Raw genomic sequence first — 20,683 nt, forward strand, 5'->3', positions numbered from 1 at the left:
GAAGGTGAGGAGGCTACTCGGGACAGAGGTCCCAAGTCAGGAAGGGGATGTAGTTTTTTAAAAGCAGGTATCAATGATCAGTGCCTTTCCCAAACTGTCTTCATCCAGGTTGATGTTAATGTTGTTGAAGTGCTACGGCTGAAGGAAAGGTTTCTGTGTTACCCAGTGATGCCAAGGCCAGACAGTAAGATCCTGTTGTGTCACAGCTGTGATCCCTTGTGGAGATGTCCCATAGCAAAGAAATGGGGATCAGGGCCTGGCTTGGCCTTGTGTGACCTCAGACATGTGTGTCCACTTCCTACCTATCTTTGGCTTTGCATGGGATCCTATTTCCCCAGTTCACACAATACCATGAGGATAAATTGCTGCTGATTGTGGAGGCATGGTGTGGTGAGGATTTGGAAGCATGAAAATCAGCTGCTTTGTCCTAAAGCTGATTTCAGTAAATAACTTGCTGATTTTGAGCAGTCTGGTGTGACATGGGAGACAGTGTAATTTGACTTCATGAACTGAACAGAGGGCTGCAAGTTGTGCATGTGTATGGGTTTCCAGGGCTCTAGCCAGCTAACAAGACTGTGGTATATAATTAGATCCGCTGCAGTTTTGCCTCTATAGGTGTTGGAAAAGTAACTCAAGTAGTAACCCAACCCATTTGCAAGTCTTCTATAATTTTCTTGTTTTCAGAACATGTGAGAGTAAAATATTAAGATTGGTTTTGAGGGAGCAAGGGTGTATTCCCATGTGTTGAGTACAATAGGTGTGAAATCAGGATGAAGCAATGAGTGCTTATAAAAGTTTCTGCTATTTAGAGGGTTCTTCCCTCCCCTCATAAGAGGCTTTTCTCTACCCTGCTGAAGATCTGCCTTCATTAAGTGTTGCCTTTTGTCTGCCTCTGCTGCACACTCGGAGGTGTCCTCTGGTTGGCACAACTTGGCTTTTCAGCTGGTTGGAGACCTTCACAGCTGCCTCTCCAGGGTGGGGCATGAATGTGTGTCTGCTGCAGATGATAGCATTTCAGTGTGTGCATGTTACATGTCAATAGTGTTGCAGAAAGCTTTACCTCTGGATCTTGGGTTTTGGTTTTTTTGTGGATTGTTGGTTGTTTTTTTGTTTTTTTTTTTTTTGTGTGTGTGTTTTTTTGTTCTGTTTGGTTTTGTATTTTTTTACAATTGTATAAAGAAGATTCCTCTTAATGGTAGTTGGACAGGACACTGCACAGTCCTATCTTATGTCTTTCCCAGAAAAGCCTTAAAGCTGGTGCCATGGTTTTTCTTCCCATGCACTGAGCTTATCTGGAAGCCCTGATATCTCAAAACACAGAAGTGTGAAGGCAGCAGGCGGGGAGGCAAGGTAGCACTGCTGGCAGAGGACAGCAGCTTGCCTGGAGCAGAGTTTTATATTCCTGAGGCTGTTGGGTTTGACTCCCTCACCTCCTTTCATTGCTGAGGTTGTTTAATGAGTTAATATGCTCAAGTCTGTTACTGCAAGTCACCAGGACTCTCCTCTCTCTGCAAGTGCCTACTTTTTAGGATTATTCTTGAAAAGCAAGGTGGGTCTGTAAGGCTGGTTTCCCCTCTTGGAGAGAAGGCTGCTGTTCTGCCCAGAGAAGCAGTTAGCACAATGACAGAGGATGCTGAGTTGTGCTAACAGAGTTAGGACTTGCATAGGTGGGGAGCCTGAGCCAAAGATCAGCCATTTTGTAGGCATGGAAGTTGTAGTGTGCCCCAAAGCATGTTCCTGCATGTTAGCATATGGATGCTGGAGACATTCTACCCTCAGCCTGGTGTCACGTGCAAGCTGTATGGAGGTGGAAGGGCAGCAGTGTCAGTGTTTGTGTCCTGGTTACCTAACAGCATTTGGAAATAAAGCTGGCCTCAGAGAGAGGCGACTGACTTCCCTTCTTTCTAGCACAGAAGTTCCTTGGTCCTCTCCACTTCAACCTCCAGTGACTTGGATTTGGCAGCTGTAGGGTGCTTTTTAGAAGAAGCCACTTCAGACCTCGTGATCTGGAGTTCAGGTGGAAAGCTTGAGAAATTTCAGCTCCCTTCTTGAGAGATGCAGTGCTGAGCTTGACAGTGTGGTAGCAGAGCAGAGGGATGGACTCCCATACTCCCCACTTCTGCTGATAAAGGGAAGCTGTGAAGACAGGTCTCCACCCGGACCTCTGTGGAGGAGTTTGCTGTGAACAGCTAACACCTTTGTGGGGCTGTTGGTGGTATCCACATACCAGGAGTTGTTGCAACATGGGTTGGCCAAATTTGCTGCCTGCTGTTTAAGGAAATACTTTTGCTCCCTTGAATTGGATCTTCTGCTAGCTTCGTGTGCCATTCCTGGTTCCAGTGGGTGAGGAGGTGCTCTCCTGGCATGGTGCACTGCACCCAGCCCTCCTGAGTGGTGAGGGATCCTTGTCATTTTAGCCTCACCTCTTAAGGGCCTGGCTCTGGGTGATTTAATTGCTTTTCTCTGTGCATCTGTAACACTGCTGTGCCCTTGCTGAAATACAGAGACCAGAGCTGAGCACAGGGTGCTGAGTATTCCTCACTTTTTGGGAAAGCCCACTCTGATCAGAGTGCTTTTACTCTTGTGGTGTGTATTGAAACAGAGAAGGTAGCCATCTGTGGCACTGGAATTACCTGGATTGGTGAGTGTGCAGCAGGATCCACCTGATTGTGCACCCAGGAAAGAAGTTGGCACCATTTGTTATATCAGTTACTTAGAAAAATCTTGACTTTCACTGCCTCTGGCTTAAGGTGGGTGGCATAAGTGAGGATATTGTATCTTATGCTTTGAGACTGTGTCCTGAAATCAGCTTGGCTGAGGTACAGTAATCCTTAAGTAGTAAAAAAGGAGCCTTTCTGCCTGCTGTAAAAGATTGCAAGAGTATTTGGCTGCCTTGTTGTTGTCACAGTTTTAATGCTCTGGATTTGCCACTGGGAAGAAGCTGCCATACCCATGCTTCGCTTAATGCAGATGGTTATGGCACTGTAGGCCTTCTTCAGCCCGTTTCTGGAGGCACCCTGCTTAGTGGGTGACCTAGGTCTGGCCTTCCTTAACTCCTTGGAGTGTTTGTTGCACCTGTTCCTGCCACCAAATTGCTGTTTCTTTCCCCTGCCCCAAGAGATGGGACTGGATTTCTGCCCAGTGGTGGCTTTGTCTTCTGTGGCCTGGCAAGCTGAGCTGCTGCTCAGTCTCTTTTTGTCATAGGCAGATGGGGAGGCAGGTTTGCAGCTGACCTCGTGCAGGCTTCAAGGGCCAGGTCTAGTGGTCACTTTGCAAGTCGCCGCTAGACAGAGGACATGCTCATCCTGTGGAGATCCCACTGCAGAAGCAGTCAAAGTCACGTACAGGAGTCACAGTGGGGAGGTGATAATGTTTAAATTGCCTCACAGTCTCCTTTCTAGAAACCCAGTCTCTGGTTCTTTTCTTTGAGATGACAGGTTTTCCAGAGACATGTTTGGTGCAGAGTTTTCCCCTTTGCCTGTACGACCCCTCAGGTCCCCGGTGCGGGCGGTGGGAGCTGCACGGTGCCCTCCTAGACACCGCGATCGCGTGGAGCTGGAGGGTCTCGCAGCAGGCACTTGGCTCTCAATTCATGTCTTTTCAGTGTTAAATATTTACAGTGAGATGTACCAGATGCTACCCAGGAAGGGTTTTGTCAGCTTCCAAGGCCCCAGATGCAGCTGCAGAAGAGGCTGACGGCCATTAGAGGGATCACATCAGTGTGATGCCCTGGGTTCAGCAGCAGCGTAGTGACCTCTTCTTGCTCATTCTGCAGGCACTGCCGGTTGTGCTGTCTTGTCAGCTGCAGTGGGCTGTGAGCAGAGAGCATCCCACTGCTGATTACAAGAGATTAATGATGTCCGGTTCTCAAGCTCCCTGCCCCCCCCCCACCTTCATTCCTTATTCTTTGAAGCTCTTCCACTACGGTGGGAGGGGATGATGGTCTTGGCTTTTGTAGCCGCACATGTTTCTTCTGTGACCTTCTCTCCACAGCCATGGCACATATGTGTGACCACTGCATGGCTGCCTTTGCTCCCTCTCTGTTCATGGCACAGCCATGTCTGTCTTGTTCACCCAGCCACCCTGCAGGGAGAAGGGTGGGCTGATCCAGGCGAGGCAAAGCCCTGTTACCAGCTCTGACCATCACTAGCTCTGGGCTTGCAGAAGCCAGAGCATTGCCGCTGAATGCCACCTCTGCACTGGTCACACTGGTCAGATTCCTGGTGTGCCTCCTGCTTTCAAGATAAGGTCCAGGACCTTGGGTTGGGCCCTGTTTGTTGCTCTTGGTGCTTATCAGCTTTTGCTGCTGACAAGGTGACCTGCTGCATAGCGCTGAGGATGGGGAGGGAAGGTGCCCCCAGCCTGGGCTGCAGACTGCTTTGGCCCATGGCACAGCTGGTGTGTGTCCATGCACACCAGGCTCGTTCCCGTGCTGGGCATCCTCATCTTGGTGGTACAACTCCTGGCTGGATGAGCAACTTCCTCCTGGGTGCTGTGGAGCTGGGATCCCTGGAGGTGGCAGCTTGGGTCCTCCAAGCCGAGGCCAGGGAGGGGCAGGCTTGCTGGGTCATCGTTTTTCCAACTAAATATAGTTGCCCATGCTTTCATAAGGCTGGGATTTTTGCATCACGTGACTGTCTTATCCCTCCTGCCTGCAGTCAGTCAGTCCATCAGAGTGGGGATCTTGTGTCTGAATGGGTAATAATTAACTGTTAACTAGCCTTTCATTAGAGCCTGGCAGAACAGGCAGAGCCGTGCAGAGGAAACTGCTCCTGGTCCCTCCTGGAGGCTGGGCACCCCCCTTTAATTGGCAAACCAGTTGGCTTCAAAGGTGAGTGGGTTTTGGGATTTTTTTTTTTACTGTGTTTTACAAGGAGTTTCGAGTCCTACTGTGCCTTGTGTGTCCATCCTTGCTCTCCTGTACTTCCCACTCATGTCATCCCTCCCTCTCCCCAACCCTGTTTTGGTTTTTTTTAGGTTGTGAGCTATCAGTTGGTCTCTGAGCCAGCTTGGAGGAGAGCCTGACCCTCCAGCTCCTCCACAGTTTGGTCTGCCCGCATGCCCAGGGCCCCTGCAGCCTTGCCTCAGGCGCCCTCCTCTCCCAGTGCCGAGGTGTCCTTGCTGTGCCTCGTGTGCCTCGCCGCCCTGCGTGGCAGCTGGATCTGCTCGAGCCTTTTCTCAAGGGCCCCAGCCTGCCTGTGACAGACAGAGCTGGTGTTTGCCTGGGAGCTCTGCCAGCTTTTCCAGCCCCTCTCCCTGAACTCTTTAACCTGATGGGAGAGTGTTTGCAGGTGTCCTGGGAGGCTTTTCTCTCTTCTGTGATGGCAGAGGAATTGCTGGTTATGTGCTCTGCCAGATGGAGACTTGTCTGCACCAGATGGGCCAGGTCAGGCAGTGGTGCTGGAGGAGCCTCTCCCGCAGGGCTGGTGGGGTGATGGGTGCCCAGGGAGAGCAGGGTGGCTCAGTAGTTGGGGCCTGAGCCAGATCAGCTCCCTGGTTTTGACAGTTTCTGGAGTCTCATCAGCCCAGTGACCTTGGCTGTGTCCCTAGTGTGATGCTTCCTGGGGTCTAGGAACCACCAGAGAACCCTTAGTTTAGAGCTTGGTTTTCCTTAGAAAACTGGGGGCGTTCCTGTGCTGTCTTGTTCTGCTTGAGCCTGGGATCTCGGAGATCAGTGCAGTGCATGACTGGATCGTGTGTCAAAAGTTTCCTAGAAATCCTCTTTGGGGAAGAGTGTTGCTTGAAAAGGCAGTGGGAAGATGTCACTTGCCCTTGAGAGAGTTTGTTTGCTACCTTTAATAGTAGCTGTCTGTGCCAGGAAGAATCCACAGTGCCCTCGCTGGTGTTGTTAACATTAGAAATGCCTTTTGGCATTTCTTAACCTGCTCCTTCTCAAGTGCAGCTTGGCCACAAGTTGAAGGGATTTTGTCTTGGGCTCAGAGGCTACAGGGAGATGGGTTATGCATCTTTGGTAAGTTCAGACCCTTCTTGCCCCTCATCTGCCCTGGAAATAGAAGTCAGACCCTGTAGGTAATTTTTGTGTGCAGACCTTTTAACAGTGACGTGCATTTATAAAGCAGTAATGTGACCAGAGCTGTGTTACATCTGGTGCTCCTGCTTGCTCTGAAGGTTCGTGTGCAAGTTTGTGCTGTCTGTAGGGTTCTGTCAGCAGAGAGACAGGCTCTGCAAGTGTCTTGAGCTGCTTTACCTCCCCCTGCTCCAGGGCTGTCTTGGGAGTATCAACTGAGGGATGCGAGGGCTTGCAATGTAGCTCGAGTGCCCACGCTCCCAGCCCGTGACGGTGCTGCCCTGGCACACTGTGTTGAACCTGCCAGTACCCTGGCCTCTCTCCTTGCACTTTTTCAGGGCAAACTCCTGAGCTCTCAGAGCCGGCCTAGGACACCCAGGTGGGAGTGTTCTCATGCTCTCTGTGGCGCTGTCAGATGCCCTTTTTGAAGTTATTTTTAGCGAATGATCTTTGCAGCAGTTGCAGAGCTTACATTGCAGAGAAGTGTAGGCAGCTCCTTGCTTCCTTTGCTGTTACAGTAGGGCTTGTAAGGTGGAGCTGTCTGCTGAGGAGCTGCAGAAGATTGTTTGAAGGCTTTGAGCCGTGGTGTCTGCAGCTTGCCACTTGCTCCATGCTGGACTGGCTTCCCACATGCTTTACAAGCCCAGATCCTGCTCAACCATGCAGTTTAAGGATCTGGTCTTCTGCTGGAACTGGACATTGCCTGTTTTACAGCAGTTTTCCTTGCACATGCAAGAAACTTAAGGTTTTGCAAATACCCCTCTTACCTTTGTAAACATGGCCAGATGCTGTGCTGCTGGCTCTGGGAGCTCTGAGACCATGTGCTGCAGGTGCTGGGGCCAGCTGTGGTACTGCATGGTCCCCAGGAATGAGTGGGAGGTCCTGTGGTGGAGAGACATCTTCCTCTATGTTGGAAGATGTCCTGGTGATAGCATCTCATTTAAAGCTGCTGGAGGACTCCCTCCCAGTGCTCCCTCGATTTTCCCCTCCATGCAGGCACTTCTGGCTTACAACTGTGTTTTGGTGGGAGGCAGAGCTGTTAGCATTGCTAACCTAGAGGAGGTGCCTGCCCAGTTTGCCCTGAACCTTGCTGGTTTTGTGCACCTTAAAACGTCTTCAGCAAAATGTGAGCTTGCCGGCAGTCAGTGCTGTAAATCCCAAGCTTTTCCACTAATGCATGGAGTTCCAGAGGCAAGTGTTTCCAATCTCAGTCAGGCATTAGCTCTGACATGTGGCTGATGTCAAGGCTGGAAGCAGTTCCTTGGAAGCCAGGCAGAGGTGGAAGCTGCTGCTTGATCTCTGGGGGTATGGGAAACAGTTCTTCTTTTACCTCTCTTATAGAGAGGTGCTATGAAATCATGCCCTGGGGACACTGTGGTCCATTCCCATCTGCCTATGCTTCCCAGCCCCTTCACAGCCCTCCATAGGACACACTGAACAAGAAAAAACTTACAGCACCATCCACAGCAGGTGAGCTGCTGGTCGGAGGGGGAAGGCAGTTGTCAGCCTGTAGGTCACATCTGGCTGCAGGACTGATGTTGAAAATGTCTCTGGAGAAGGTGTGGTGGTGGTGGACATGAAGATCAGCATATGTGTCTTTTGATGGCTTGATCAGGCTTAAAACTTAAGTAATGGAATATGAGTGCATGAGCAGTGATGGGTGCCATGGGAGAGCCTTTGAATCAATGTCTTGCCCCTGCTGCTCTCTGGATCAGGCTTGCTTGAAGGACAGGAGCAGGGTTGGTGCCCTCAGTTTCTCTCATTGTGTATATACAAATGGTCTGAGCAAGTGGTAGTCCACCTGGGAGGTGCCAACTATCCAATGGTTTCTGTCTTATTTCTCATAAGTTGTCATATCTGAGTGTCCATTGGTTTCTCAGGAGGTTAATCCAGTACCTTTTCCATGCTGCATCACTTTGACTGGAGCACGATATCTCCCCACCTCATAACTAGTCAGACCCCCAGGGTCTGCTCAGGGTTCAGCTCACTCTTGACCCTGCTGCACTTGCTCTTCCTCACCTGGAGACCCTGAAGAAGCATTGTTGGTGCAGCTGTCCATGGGCTGTGATCTGTGCACGCACCACAACCATCTCTTGGAGCCCAGGGAGGAGGAAGGATCATTTGGAGACTGTCAAGTGGTGAAGTGGATCCTGCTGGATTGCTGGGCACCTGGCCAGCTGTCCTGCATGGCACCCTTGGGCTCCTGCCAGGCTTCAAGGGAACTGGGGATACTAGTTTGGCCCTTCTAGCCCTATCAGGACCTGTGAACACAGCTCATGCACCCCTGGCTCAGCCTCTCCAGCACAAAGTCTGGGCTCTTGGCTTCAAAACTGTGTCCATCAGCAGTTTCTCCAAGGTGTCAGGCTGTGGGCTGGAGCAGCTTGGGGGCAGGCCAGCACCTTTCTGTTGACTTGGCTGCTGGGGAAGGAGGGATGTGCTGTGTCAGGGACAGAGTGTGTGCTGGAGCTGAGGACTCTTATATTCCTGCTGGGGAACTGGGCTGCCCTCTGAGGCTGTCCCAGTTGGTGCTGGGGTGTTGTATGCGTTGTATGAGCCCCTGACTGTGTTGTATGAGTAGTGCAGCAGGAGCAGGCCTTGCAGCTTTCTTGCTAGAGGTGCAGGTTTTTCTGCAGTATAACACACACGTCTCAACCCAGCCCTGCAGATTTATTCCAACTCTTCATTTTCCTTCTCTAAAAATCTATTGCAAAATGCATTGGATTAGAGAAAAAAGGCAGGAAGCCAGGCTGGCAGGCATTGGGTTTGATTTTCCCAGGTAAGGTAGTAAATGTCTCCTAGGCTTAGCGTGGTGGCCCTCTCTTGGTGGGCTGTGCACTACAAGATGTGTTTTGTCCTTGTAGGAAGGTTTACTGCTGAAGCCTGAGCACCGGAATTAGCTGAAATGTGTTTTGGTTGGTTGGGTTTAGGTTTGTTTTTTTAAACACTTGGGTTTGCTGGAGTCTCTTCAGTGGAAGAGGAAGAGCAGTTTTGGTGTCTGTCCAGGAACTTGACTACAGAATCACTGATGGGTTGGGTCTGGGGCCCTTGGTTAGGCCAGTGGGCTCTGGAAAGTGCCAGGCAAGCATAGCTTCTGCTCAGTGTCGTTCCTTCCTCTGCAGATGATGAGTCTGTCTGTCCACTAGCACAGTCACACCCCCTTGATCTTCTGCCTCTGTCCAGGCAGTCTCCACAGTGACTTGCAGATCTTGACGCTGAGAGCTGCCTTCGCTCCCTGGGGCAGCCTCCCCGCCTGGCTGTAGCTTTGCTTTGTGTCTTCCACAGCACTCTGCAAATGCTAATTAGTCTTCTCAGCACCTCAGCAAGATAAGGGATCCCTGTTCCTATCTTGCAGATAAGGAAAGTAGCAGAACTTGTTTCAAACAATCTCCTCCCTCCCCCGCAAAGAGGCTGTGGCAGTCACCCCTGCAGCTTGTACCCCTGCATCCTCTTTGATTTGAGGTTGTGAGGGGGCTTCTCTTTGACCCCAAAAATAGCACAAGAACATCTATGCCTGTGAGGCTCCTGAGCTGAGCAACTGGAGAAAAGGGCTGGATGCCATTGCTGCAGTGTGTGGGGAGCAGGCACCTGGGTGAGATGCTCACAGTGAGGGAGCCCTGCTCTCCCCCAACCAGAAGCATTGGTGGCAGGCAGGGGTGCTCCATACCTGTGGAGAACCGGGCTGGCTGCAGGTTTGTACTGTAGCACTTGGTACCTTTTGAAGCTATATTTAGTTGATAACATCTGTGGGTGTTGAGTGGAGGATTCTAGGGGCTGTTTTGAAAGCACTTGCTCTTCCTACGCTAACAGGATAGTTTAAAACCTTGTGCTGTGGAGCCAGGATTCTTGATGAGGTGCACGTGGAATAAATGAGGGACATGTGGAACTGCTGCTTCTCATGGGGGGAGATAGGTGGGACGGGGAGCTTCTGAGGGGAAGAGGGAGGGTTTGGGCATCCATCTGAGAGCTTGGGTTCTCCCTGGGGTGAAATCCCCCTGTAGGAGTCTTAGGGAAGGAAGCTGAAGAAGGGGAGTGCACATTACTCCATCACTGTGCCATGTCTGAGTCTGCTTTATTGACACTTCAAAGCCTCCAGCTCTGAGCAAGGCTGGGCTGGCAGGATGAATCACAGGTTTCAAGGCTAGGAAGGGGACCAGTTGTGATCATTAGGCAAAATTGTCCTGCCTGACGCAGGAGATCAAAGCCAGCTTTGAGTGATGCTGCATAGGCTATGGAGGGTGTTTCCTGGGGCTTCCCCATATAGCCTGTGCCATTCCTTAGGGCTCTTCACCTCCCTGCCCCCCCCACTCGCTCCGGTCTGGGGTGCTTTTCTTTGAAACAAAGCCAGCAGAGTCAGCAAAATGCTTGCTCCTGCTGAGTGTGTGGCACCTGGCATGGGCTGCCCCTAGAGGCAGAGCCTGGTGGGTTCTTCCTTCCTTGTGAGGCACTGCTGTCATGGAGGAGACCCTCATATGTGGTACTCATGGGGTGACATGCTGCTCTGTTGGACTCTGTGTGTGCTCTGTATGAGCCTGCTGCTGATCCACAGACCTTGCAGCCAAACCCCTGAGAGAGAAAACAAATCAAATTTCTTGTAAGGTGGTGGTGTATGAGCAGGAGCCAAAATAGGTTGTGGTGGGGCTGAGGTCTTCACTGCTGAAGGTCTTGTGTGAGGTCTGTGGTGGTGTGAAACCCAGCGCTTGCACTCTGATACCTTAAAACACCCCAGAGGCACTCAAGTGCCTAAATACTTTTGGCTGTAGCAGGATTTAGGCACTCCCCAGATCTGGCTGCTTCTCTCTATACATTCTCTCTTGTGAACTTACTACCCTGTGCTGAGATGTGCTGGAGATCAAAGCAGTGCCCAGGTGCTGCAGATGTGTGCATCCCTCCACCTGCTCCCTGGGGAGGGCTGGCCACACTGGTGCAGCGATGGGCCTTGCCCGTTCAAGGGCATGTTTGTTTTGCTGTGCATAACAGCAGATCAAGTTCTGCATGGTGCTTCACAGAACAAGCTGAACTCCTTGCCACCCTTCCACACTGGTTGGCAAGGCCAAGTGAGGAGGGCTGAGCTAAGTCAGGGAGTGCCTTCCTGTGACAGGATGGGGTTAAAAGTCCATTTCTTGGCCACCTGGATTGATCGGGAGTCTTTTGATCTCGATGGGGCCCTTCTGAAACCCAGGTCAGAAGTTGGCTCTGTTTCCTGTTCACCATTTCCTCTTAGCCCTTTGCTGAAGGGGGAGCAGTCTTGCTTCCCACCTGCTTTCCCCTCCAGAGCTCACTCTTCCACAACCCTCAGCTGTGTTTTAACTGTTTTGTTCTCCTCTTGCAGAACACACAACTCCGGCGAAAGTGGTGAGGGCTGCCAACCCAAGACAGCGGAAAGGAAGCAAGGTAAGGCTGTTCTTGCTGTCCCCCTCGCTGGTCATCCAGCTTTTTCTGCAGTTGTCAGCACAGCATGAGCATCTCGAGGGTCTGGTGAGCAGATTGCTTTCTTAACAGACCTGGTTGTGGAGGGGCTGTTGTGTTGGCCTGGCTATTTGGAAGAGCATGGAGGAGAACATCCTGATTCTTCATCTCCTCTTTTGTGTTTTAGTGGTCTTCCATGCTGCCTGGACTGGCTTTCTGCCCAGCTAGACTAGGGGAGACCTTCTCCCCTTCCCTCTTGCAGGGAGGCACTTGGAGTGCAGTACTGGATGTGGAAAGCCTCTCCTTACACTCCCAAGTCTCGTGGGCTCAGCTGGTGCCCTGCTTTGCAGTGCAGACAGGGTGGTGGTGTGGCAGAGCGGTGTGTCTGCAGGTCCTTTCTTCCCTGTGCAATCTGTTCTTTACTGGTACCTGGAGATTCTAGGGTAATTGATTTCAAACAAAGGAACTCCTTTGGAGGAACCAGGGCAATCTGTTCCAGAGGATCAACGTGGGATGGAGGAATAGTTGCTTCTGAGGATATTGCAGCTGGGGCACAAACAAGGACATGGGCTGTTGGTGTTGGCTCCAGCAGCCAGTGAAGACACATCTGGAACTTGATATGACTTCCCTTATCTGTTCTATCTCAGGGAGAGGAGAGCCCTGGGGATGGAAGGTACTCCTGTCTGTGATACAGGCATGGTCCTGCACTGGAAGTGGTTTTCTCAGGAAACCTGCCTCCTGGGGAGAAGAGTGTGGCACCTGAATGTAGAGATGTGATCTTCTGGGGAACGTGGTGACTGCAAATTAATTTAGAGATTAATTGGCCACAAGGACAAAAAGGAATTTCTGTGCCCTTATAATGTTAAACTCGGTGCTCAGATTCTTTGTGTACCTGGGTAGCTGTTTTGGGTCATTTCTTCTCTGTCCTGCAGATTCTCTCTGAAATTTGGAAGAGGTAGAAATGATGGTAGTGGCCAGGTCACTCACTCAGCAGAGAAGTGATGGCGATTCCCCATGTGGCCATGGGGTGTCTGGAATGAGGGAGCTCCCATCAATGTCCATACCTGAACTATTCCCACCAGTTCCACCAAGCGGTCCCTTGCTTTGTGGTTGCAGTTGGGCACTTAAATGAAACGAAGCCTGTCTCTAACCTGCCACTAGGTGGAGGCAGCTTCTTTAATAGGATGTAGTTGCTTTGGGTGGATTTAGGATGCTGAAAGCTGTGCAATGTGTCTGTCCAAGGGATGGTACCTGTGATTAATGAGTTTACCTTGGGCAACTTGGTGCCAAATGCTGCTGCTGGGGGAGCTGGGAGGCTGGAAGCCTACGGGGCTGGTGGCAGCCTCATTACAGTAAACTTGTCTGCAGTTATTTGTAATTAATCTGGGGCTCTTCTTGAGTGGGAAGAGGGGCTGTGTTTATGCAGTTTGGGTGTCACCCCTGAGCATCCTGGGGACAGGACACTGATGGATGGTTGCTGTTATGGTGTGGCTGGAAGGGCTTCTGGCTGCTGATGCAAGGAGTGGTACCCACAGTTTGTGCACTAATGAGACCTTTCTCTTTGGATACAAGGTTGGTGACTTCGGTGATGCCACAAATTGGCCAACACCTGGAGAAATAGCCCACAAGAGCGTCCAGGTGAGAACACAGAAACTCTGTGGTGAGCAGGATTAGGCCCTTGCAAACCTTCCTATCCCTCTGCCATGCTGGGAGTGCTAGGCTGTTTGGGGTCCTAAGTGTCAGCACAGAGGCAGCCAGGAATAGCGTGCAGGGTACAGGGGATTTCCTTTTAGGGCTGCCTGCACATTGGACTCTCTCCCTTGGTGCTATTCTGGGAGTCTGGAGTCCAGTCTGAACCCCTGGGCTGGGTGAAGCAGGTAGGGCAGCTACCAGATCTGCTCGCCTCAGGGCTGCTCAGTGCAAGAAAGGGCCTGGGCAAAAGGCAAGACTTCCACAGGAGAAACTGAAAATGCATAAGAGAGAGCTTATGTGTCCAAGGGGCATTGGCCTTCCCCTCCTGCTGCGGACATGGGTGTTGTTGAAACCTTTCTATTTTTGGGTGCTGCTTTGCCAGGTCCTGGCTGTCTATCAGGGCTCACTCACCCTTTTGCTATTGGGTTAGTTTGGTCCCTTGTAAGACACCCCTGTCCAGGAGCACCAGGCCTCCCTGGCAGTCTGTCTTAGTAACTTATGTGCCTGGGGCTTGAGCTGTGTCACAGCTCAAGGACTTCTGAGCATCTGTAGAGCCCCTTGCTCTGCTCAGATATAATCACTTCCCCAGGAACAGGACAGCTCTGGGAGGCATGCAGCAGGGATACCTCCAGCCTAGGGCAGAGTCCTCCTGTTTTCCTGCCAGGACAGCTGGCATCTGCCTCTGGCTCTTCATTTCTCTCATATCTTTCTCCCACTGCTGTGTCTCCAGCAGCCTCACAAAGCACCATCCCTGCGGAAACTGCCTGTCAAGAAAGACATGAAAGAGCAGGAGAAAGGGGATGGGAGTGATGGCAAAGAGAGCCTGAAAACCAAATCAGATGAGTCTGGGGAGGAGAAGAATGGTGATGATGACAACCAGAAGTCAGCCCAGAAGAAGAAAGGTAAGGCAGGACCTAGTGGGGACAGTTCTCTGGGCTCAGCCTGTCTTCGTCTCTGTGACCCTCAGCCAGGTGGAAGTGTCCAGTGCTTTGTCTGGGATCCTTGCTGCAAGACATGGCCCCAGAGTGAGCACAGCTGAGGTGAAAAGGTGTTTTCAGGCTTCAAGGGAGCGAAGTGTCATTTTGGTGGAGCAGAGTCAAAGTAGGGGTGTCTCTGTGTCTGGGAAGCATGGCAGTAGTCTGCCCTCTCACATGCACTCTGTGGTGACACAGAAAAGCCCCTGACTGGGGGTTACATCAGGAGTGGTTGAGATATGGACTTGGTCTGTCCTGAACCTTGGCAGGCAGAAAGGAGCAGAGGAAGGACAAGTGCTGTAAAGCAACAGGAGAGTTTCATGTCATGTCCCTCCATACCTGAGAGTCCCGTTGGAGCCTTTCTGCATCCAGTGAGGCCTACAGGGATGTCTGAGGACAGGGTCGGTCTAGAAGGACCCCCTGCTTTCTCTCCTCCATGTTTTGGGGCTGTGTGGCAAGAAGGGGCACCGCGGGGGAGGAAGCAGACACTCTCTGAACCTGTGTCACACCCAAACCCTGTCCTTTTGCAGGCAACAAACACAAGTGGGTCCCTTTGCAGATAGACATGAAGTCAGAGGTGCCTAGGGACAAAACGGCCTCTCGGAACAACCGGCAAAACGAGCAGCACAGGCACCCCTCCAACAACCGCAGCGAGCTGAAAGGTGGGGGCTTGGGCTGGGGACCCGATCTCCCTGCCCTGGCTGTGGGGCAGAGCAAGCCCTGATGCCTAAGCATGGCATGGGATGGTGGGGATGCTTCCTGTGTTCAGAGGGTTCTAGATGCTGTTGGGCTTCCTCCAGGAAGGTGCTTTCATCCTCTAACACTCTTCCTGCCTTTCTTTCACCATCTCCTGCAGGCTGGCACCCAGACAACAAGCATGAGCGCAGCTGGCAGGACCATGATGAAACCTCCAGCGTGAAGAGCGAGGGAGGAGCCGTACGAGGGGCCTTCCGGGGCCGAGGCCGGGGCCGGGGCAGGGGCCGGGGCCGTGGCAGAGGAGGTGATGACTGTATGTGTGGTCTTGAGACAGCAGGGAGAGAACGGAGTGTGTGCTGAAGTGTGCAAGGCTCTGTGTGTTTGTCTGAGTCTACAGTGGGCTGAGGAGGGCAGAGTGCTGCAGGGATATATTGTGACAGATCATCCCAGCTTCTAAGTCAAGCTGCTTTTAATAAAAGCAAATTATTCTGATTAGTATTTTAATAAAGGCAAATCTCTTTCCGCTGCTCAGACCAAGCTCTTCCACCTGCTTTCTACCCCTTGCAGTGTCCCTGTATGCAGGAGTCAGAGCATGCTTTGATACTCTGTGTGGGCTTTCTCATGTTGAGGGAGCCAAGCAGGATTCTTGGCTGAGATGAGGAAGAGCATCTGTGCTGGCATTCGTCAGGGCAGTGTCTGTGCTAACCCTGACAACAGCTTCAGCGTAGGGCCTCTGTGTGTCACCTGGGCTGCCCAGTTGCTCTCACCTAAGAGGGATTCTGACCTCTATTTGGCCTGGTGAGTTGAGGCTTCACTAGGATCCCTTCTGTGGCACAGGTTGAGAGCAGGAGCACGAGGGAGGTGGGTCAGTGATGCCCCATTGCAGGCTGCCATGGAGCAGTGCAGAGTTGAGCCCCATCTGGCAGCGCAGCCTGTCTAGCAGGTCCCAGGGGCTCTGTGCTGACCCTACTGGTTTCCCACAGGGCACTTCGACTACCAGTATGGGTACCGGAAATTCGAGGGCTCGGACGGCTCCCGCAACCAGAAATACGCCAGCAACATCACTTACTACTTCGACAACATCAGCAGCGCCGAGCTCTACAGCGTGGACCAGGAACTGCTTAAAGACTACATCAAGCGGCAGATGTAAGCACCACCTCTGCTCCTTGTCCCTGAGCATTGGTGGTTGGTGGGGGATGTTCACAGATGCCCTCCCTGGAGACTGTGTAGCTAATCCTGTGGGTGGAGTTAGAGCCGAGGCATGTTCACCCTGTGCCATGCAGAGTACAGCACCAGATGGCCTCAAGTCTGGGTTCCCCATGCTGTCTCTTCATCATCAGTAGTGGAAGTGTGGAAGTGTGTGTGGGATTATTTCCTTGGGATGCTCAGGGGAAGGTGTCTTGGAGCTGCCTCTGACTAATGTGTTGTCTATACAGAGAATATTACTTTAGTGTGGACAACCTGGAGCGAGACTTCTTCCTGCGTCGCAAGATGGACTCGGATGGCTTCCTTCCCATCACCCTGATTGCCAGCTTCCACCGCGTGCAGGCACTGACCACTGACATCAACCTTATCATCAAGGTGAGGGCAAGGAAAGATGAACGTTTCTTCTTCTGCTTCTTGCCACCCCTTGCCTGAGGCCTGTTCTTCAGATGGGCTGTGGGCAAGATGCAAAGGGAGCCTTCCCTTGTCCTTGACTTGCTCCCTCCTCCTTTTAGTCCTCCTAGAGAGGGAGGGCTGGAGCTGAGCCACTCAACATGCCAAGACAGGGGTCTAGGTTAACTGAGTATCACTTCGTTCCAGGCTTTGAAGGACAGTAAGGTGGTGGAAATCGTGGATGAGAAGATCAGGAGAAAAGAGCAGCCAGAAAAGTGGGCTCTGCCTGGCCCTCCTATGGCAGACTACACACAGACAGACTTCTCACAGTTCATCAACTGCCCTGAGTTTGTGCCCCGGCAAAGCTTCCAGAAAGAGACAGGTGAGTACTAGGGGAGTGTGGAGGGAGGTGTGGGATGTAGTGTTCATACTGCAGCAGAACTGAGGCCCTGAGTCAGAAGTGTTTCCCCAGGGCAGGACTCTGCTGTTTGCTTTCTGCTTTGTGGTGGGCTCTGTCCTCAGACCCCCAGAGTGCTGCTGCCTCTCTATATGGGGAAATAAGAAAGAGACTGAGTCTTTGGCTTTTCCTTTGCCAGGACTGAAGGGATTCAGGGAGGGTGAGTCCTGCTGGAATTGTATTTGCTATGCCTGGAAGTACTCTGCCACTGCTGGGCAGAACAGAGGATGCTTATGAACCCAACTTTTCCTTAATGGTTGAGGAGATACTAGGCACAAATGAGGCAGCAGGTATAGAGTTGTCAACTGAGTGTTGGAGAAAGGTCTGCTGTCCTCCATGGGCTGCCCCCTGCTCTTGTCAGCCCATGCTGTGGGGGCTAACAAGCTACCAGGGCTGGGTCTGAAAGGCCAAATGGGGGATCTTATTGGTGCTGTGGTAAGAGTTAGTTTTGGCTGGAGATCTGTTCCCACTGCCTCCAGGCTATCTTGGGAAGGTTTCTGCAAGAGCAACAGAGTCACCACCTGCTCTAAGGTTTTGTGTGGCTGGGAAACTGTCACCTGCAGAGCTCTGAAGCCACCACCAGCATCACAGCCTTAATCAACAACTTTGCTTTACCCCCAGCACTTTGTGGGCAGTGCGCAAGTAAGCCTTGGCCACTGGATCCCAGTTAGTCCCACAAGCGGTACCATGCTCCCAAAATAACTCCCTCTTTGGTCAGGTGCTTTAAATACACAACCCCCCAGGCTCCCTCATTCCTTCTAAAGCACCTTGTGGCTCCTTTTGGCTCTAGAGTCTGCTCCTGGCTCCCCACGTGCTGCCAGCCCAGTCCCCACCAAAACGGAGGAGGTCAGTAACCTGAAGACGATGCCCAAGGGCTTGTCTGCAAGTCTGCCAGACCTGGACTCAGAGACGTGGATTGAAGTGAAGAAGAGACCTCGACCCTCTCCAGCCAGACCTAAGGTAGGTGGTGATGTAGGAGCTGTTGGGGTGTGGGTCACCCCGTATGGGTGACTTGAATTGTGAGTAGGCAGGTTTCAGATCAAGTAAGGTCTGTTGGTCATGGGAGTGATGTCCTAGTCTCTCCAGGCTCCATCCAGCCCTCTTTGGAGCTGCTCCTAAGTAGCATAAATTAGGTGTTCTCCCCAGCTGGGCAGCCTCTGGCTCCAGTGAGGAAACACGGGACAATGGTTGGGTCTCCAAGCAGTAGGTGTGTGCTGCTATGTGGTCTTTACTTTGTGTCACCCTTGCTCTCCTACCTGTAGAAACCAGAGGAATCAAAGACACCACAGCAGCAGAAGCAGAAGGACCAAGATGAACCTGAGGAGCTAGACTTCCTTTTTGATGAAGAGATGGAGCAGATGGATGGCCGCAAGAACACCTTCACTGACTGGTCAGATGAAGATTCAGATTACGAGATCGACGATCGGGACGTGAACAAGATCCTCATCGTGACACAGACGCCTCCTTACCTGCGCCGGCACCCCGGCGGGGACCGGACTGGCAACCACACATCCAGGGCTAAAATGAGCTCCGAGCTGGCCAAGGTGATCAATGATGGGTTGTATTACTACGAGCAGGACCTGTGGACAGAGCAGTTTGAGCCAGAGTATTCACAGATCAAGGTGAGAGCAGCTGATCCAAGGAAGGGAGTGCATGTGGGTTTGGGGCTGGCTCCTCATGCAGGGCTTCATGTGCAACAGACTGGCTGCCTTGGTGGGGTGGAAAGGGCAGTACTCATGGGGTAGTGCTAAACTGGGATTAGTCTCTTCAGTTCAGGATTTCTGGCTTCCAGTGTCATGCTCAGCTTGTGTTGGGGATAAACAGAGCTCAGTAATGTGTTGTAAGGCAGGTAAGCAAAGTGCTAGTAACAAGGTGACCTGGAACAGGAGGTCCACTGCTCTGCTGTCTGCCACGTTCTTAGCAGACAATGTCAGATCTGTGGAGGGAACCAGGTGTCTCTGCAGTGTCTGTAGTGCCCAGTGCTCCATGGCATGGTCCCTTGGAAACTGCACCTATTGGAGTTGGGTCCAGTGATGGCTGGACTGCACTTAGCCTTTGCTCTTCTCTGCTTTGCTACCAGTTTGCATAGACTTGGGATTTTTATAGAAGGCACATCTGCTGCTTTGAAACATTTGAGTCCAAACTTGGTGATGCTCACAGCTGGGGACTTGCCTAGGCTCGTTCAGCAACTGAGGTTATTTTGGCTGCAAGTTGGGATGGCCTGTTGGATCTACCAGCTGGGCTCAGTGTTCCCACAGCCGGTACCTGGTACATTGCTGATGCAGTGCTTCTCTTTGAGGTGGCAGAAGCTGAAGGTGTGGGGCCTCGTGGCTGTACTCGGTACCCAGCATTGTGGCTGTTGCACAATCTGGGCAGTGGTCACAATGAGTTGATGGGATGAGGGCAGTTGGTTGCTTCATTGTCTTCCTCTTCCAATGCAGCAAGAAGTGGAGAACTTCAAGAAGGTGAATATGATAAGTAGGGAGCAGTTTGACACCCTGACTCCTGAGCCCCCTGTGGATCCAAACCAGGAAGTCCCTCCTGGTCCTCCCAGGTTCCAGCAAGGTAAGAGATGGGGTGCATGAGCAGGTGGAACTAAGTTTGTCCCTATTCCTCCTAGTGAGAGGTCCTCAGAGGTTTGGTAGCAGCTGGGGAGAAGGAATTTGGGCAACTGGTGTGTGGAATTATCCTTCCCAGAGCAATGCTCTTCTCCCAGGTGAATGTTTCAGGGCTCCAGAAGAGGAGGCCCAAAAACAAGGATGTCCCAGTATATTGAGGAAACTTGGGCAGACTTTGTAGCTCCCTGGATGTGACTTTTATTTTGGACCCTGTTTGATAGTCCGTTAAAGGCAGCTGCCCCCTGAGCCTCACTTGTCTATGTTTGCGGCCTGGTACCTACCCTGTCTTTCTCCTGAAGATAGGAGATTAGTCACTGCTGTTACCCACTGGGAAGAAGATACTTTGTGGAATCCCTGGAAGCTCAGTCCTTAGATCTGCTGTTAGGCTTTGAGCTGTCTGGCCAGGCTGGATTTCTCTCTGCTTGTCTCAGAGGGCTGGGTTGTGTCCCTGCATTCCTGCCCCTGCTGCTTCCCATGTGCCAGATGGGTGTCCTTTGGCTGTAGTGATGCTCCTGTGCTCGGAGCTCAGCTTGACCTGGACTGGGGGGTTTTCTCTGCAGTACCCACAGATGCTTTGGCTAACAAGTTGTTTGGAGTCCCTGAGCCTTCAACCATTGCCCGGTCTTTGCCTACGACTGTACCAGAGTCACCCAACTACCGCAACGCCAGGACCCCCCGGACCCCTCGCACGCCTCAGCTGAAGGACCCGACACAGACGCCCCGGTTCTACCCGGTGGTGAAAGAGGGCAGGACGATAGATGCCAAGGTGAGACCAGGGCTGGGGTGCAGGATGGGAGCTGGAGTTTTCCAGCTGGGACTAGGGGAGGGAGGGGGCACATCCCTGATGTACCATATCTTGCAGACTCCGCGGAAGAGGAAGACAAGGCACAGTTCGAACCCTCCAATGGAGTGCCATGTGGGCTGGGTGATGGACTCTCGGGAGCACAGGCCCCGAACTGCCTCCATCAGGTACTGGAGGTGGGCGTGTGGGATCGTGGAGGAGCAGGAGAAATGGAAAAGGGAACGAGTATGGGAAGGAGGGGGAAAGGCGGCATCTTGTCTTGCAGGAGAGGTCTCCTATTAGGTGACTGCGGAAAGGACTGGGGTCCAACTTGTCCCCCTGGGGAAAGTCTGAAGCCTTGGGATAATGAGATGAGATTTGGTTGGGAACATTGGTTTATTTTCTGGTAGGATACCCCAGGGCTCAGGTCCCAAA

At 52.1% G+C, this 20,683-nt stretch overlaps 1 protein-coding gene across 6 annotated transcripts in view; it reads left to right on the forward strand.

The window, feature by feature from the left end:
- LARP1 (La ribonucleoprotein 1, translational regulator) overlaps window positions 1-20,683 on the forward strand; it is a 45,894-nt gene that overhangs the window by 17,126 nt on the left and 8,085 nt on the right. For 3 of the 6 annotated variants that reach the window (XM_051631389.1, XM_051631393.1, XM_051631394.1), the window contains exons 3-15: window positions 11,358-11,419; window positions 13,007-13,072; window positions 13,857-14,028; window positions 14,631-14,762; window positions 14,957-15,100; window positions 15,780-15,942; window positions 16,233-16,377; window positions 16,600-16,774; window positions 17,640-17,809; window positions 18,112-18,471; window positions 19,291-19,414; window positions 20,028-20,233; window positions 20,330-20,436. In XM_051631389.1, coding sequence (XP_051487349.1) covers window positions 11,358-11,419; window positions 13,007-13,072; window positions 13,857-14,028; window positions 14,631-14,762; window positions 14,957-15,100; window positions 15,780-15,942; window positions 16,233-16,377; window positions 16,600-16,774; window positions 17,640-17,809; window positions 18,112-18,471; window positions 19,291-19,414; window positions 20,028-20,233; window positions 20,330-20,436 — 2,026 coding nt within the window. Of the gene's footprint in view, window positions 1-4,812; window positions 4,832-11,357; window positions 11,420-13,006; window positions 13,073-13,856; window positions 14,029-14,630; window positions 14,763-14,956; window positions 15,101-15,779; window positions 15,943-16,232; window positions 16,378-16,599; window positions 16,775-17,639; window positions 17,810-18,111; window positions 18,472-19,290; window positions 19,415-20,027; window positions 20,234-20,329; window positions 20,437-20,683 lie in introns of those variants that run through there. The other 3 variants (XM_051631395.1, XM_051631390.1, XM_051631392.1) reach the window with 3 other exon arrangements.

This window comes from Apus apus, chromosome 13 (assembly GCF_020740795.1).
Source record: "Apus apus isolate bApuApu2 chromosome 13, bApuApu2.pri.cur, whole genome shotgun sequence".
In the NCBI taxonomy this organism is placed as follows: Eukaryota; Metazoa; Chordata; class Aves; order Apodiformes; family Apodidae; genus Apus; species Apus apus.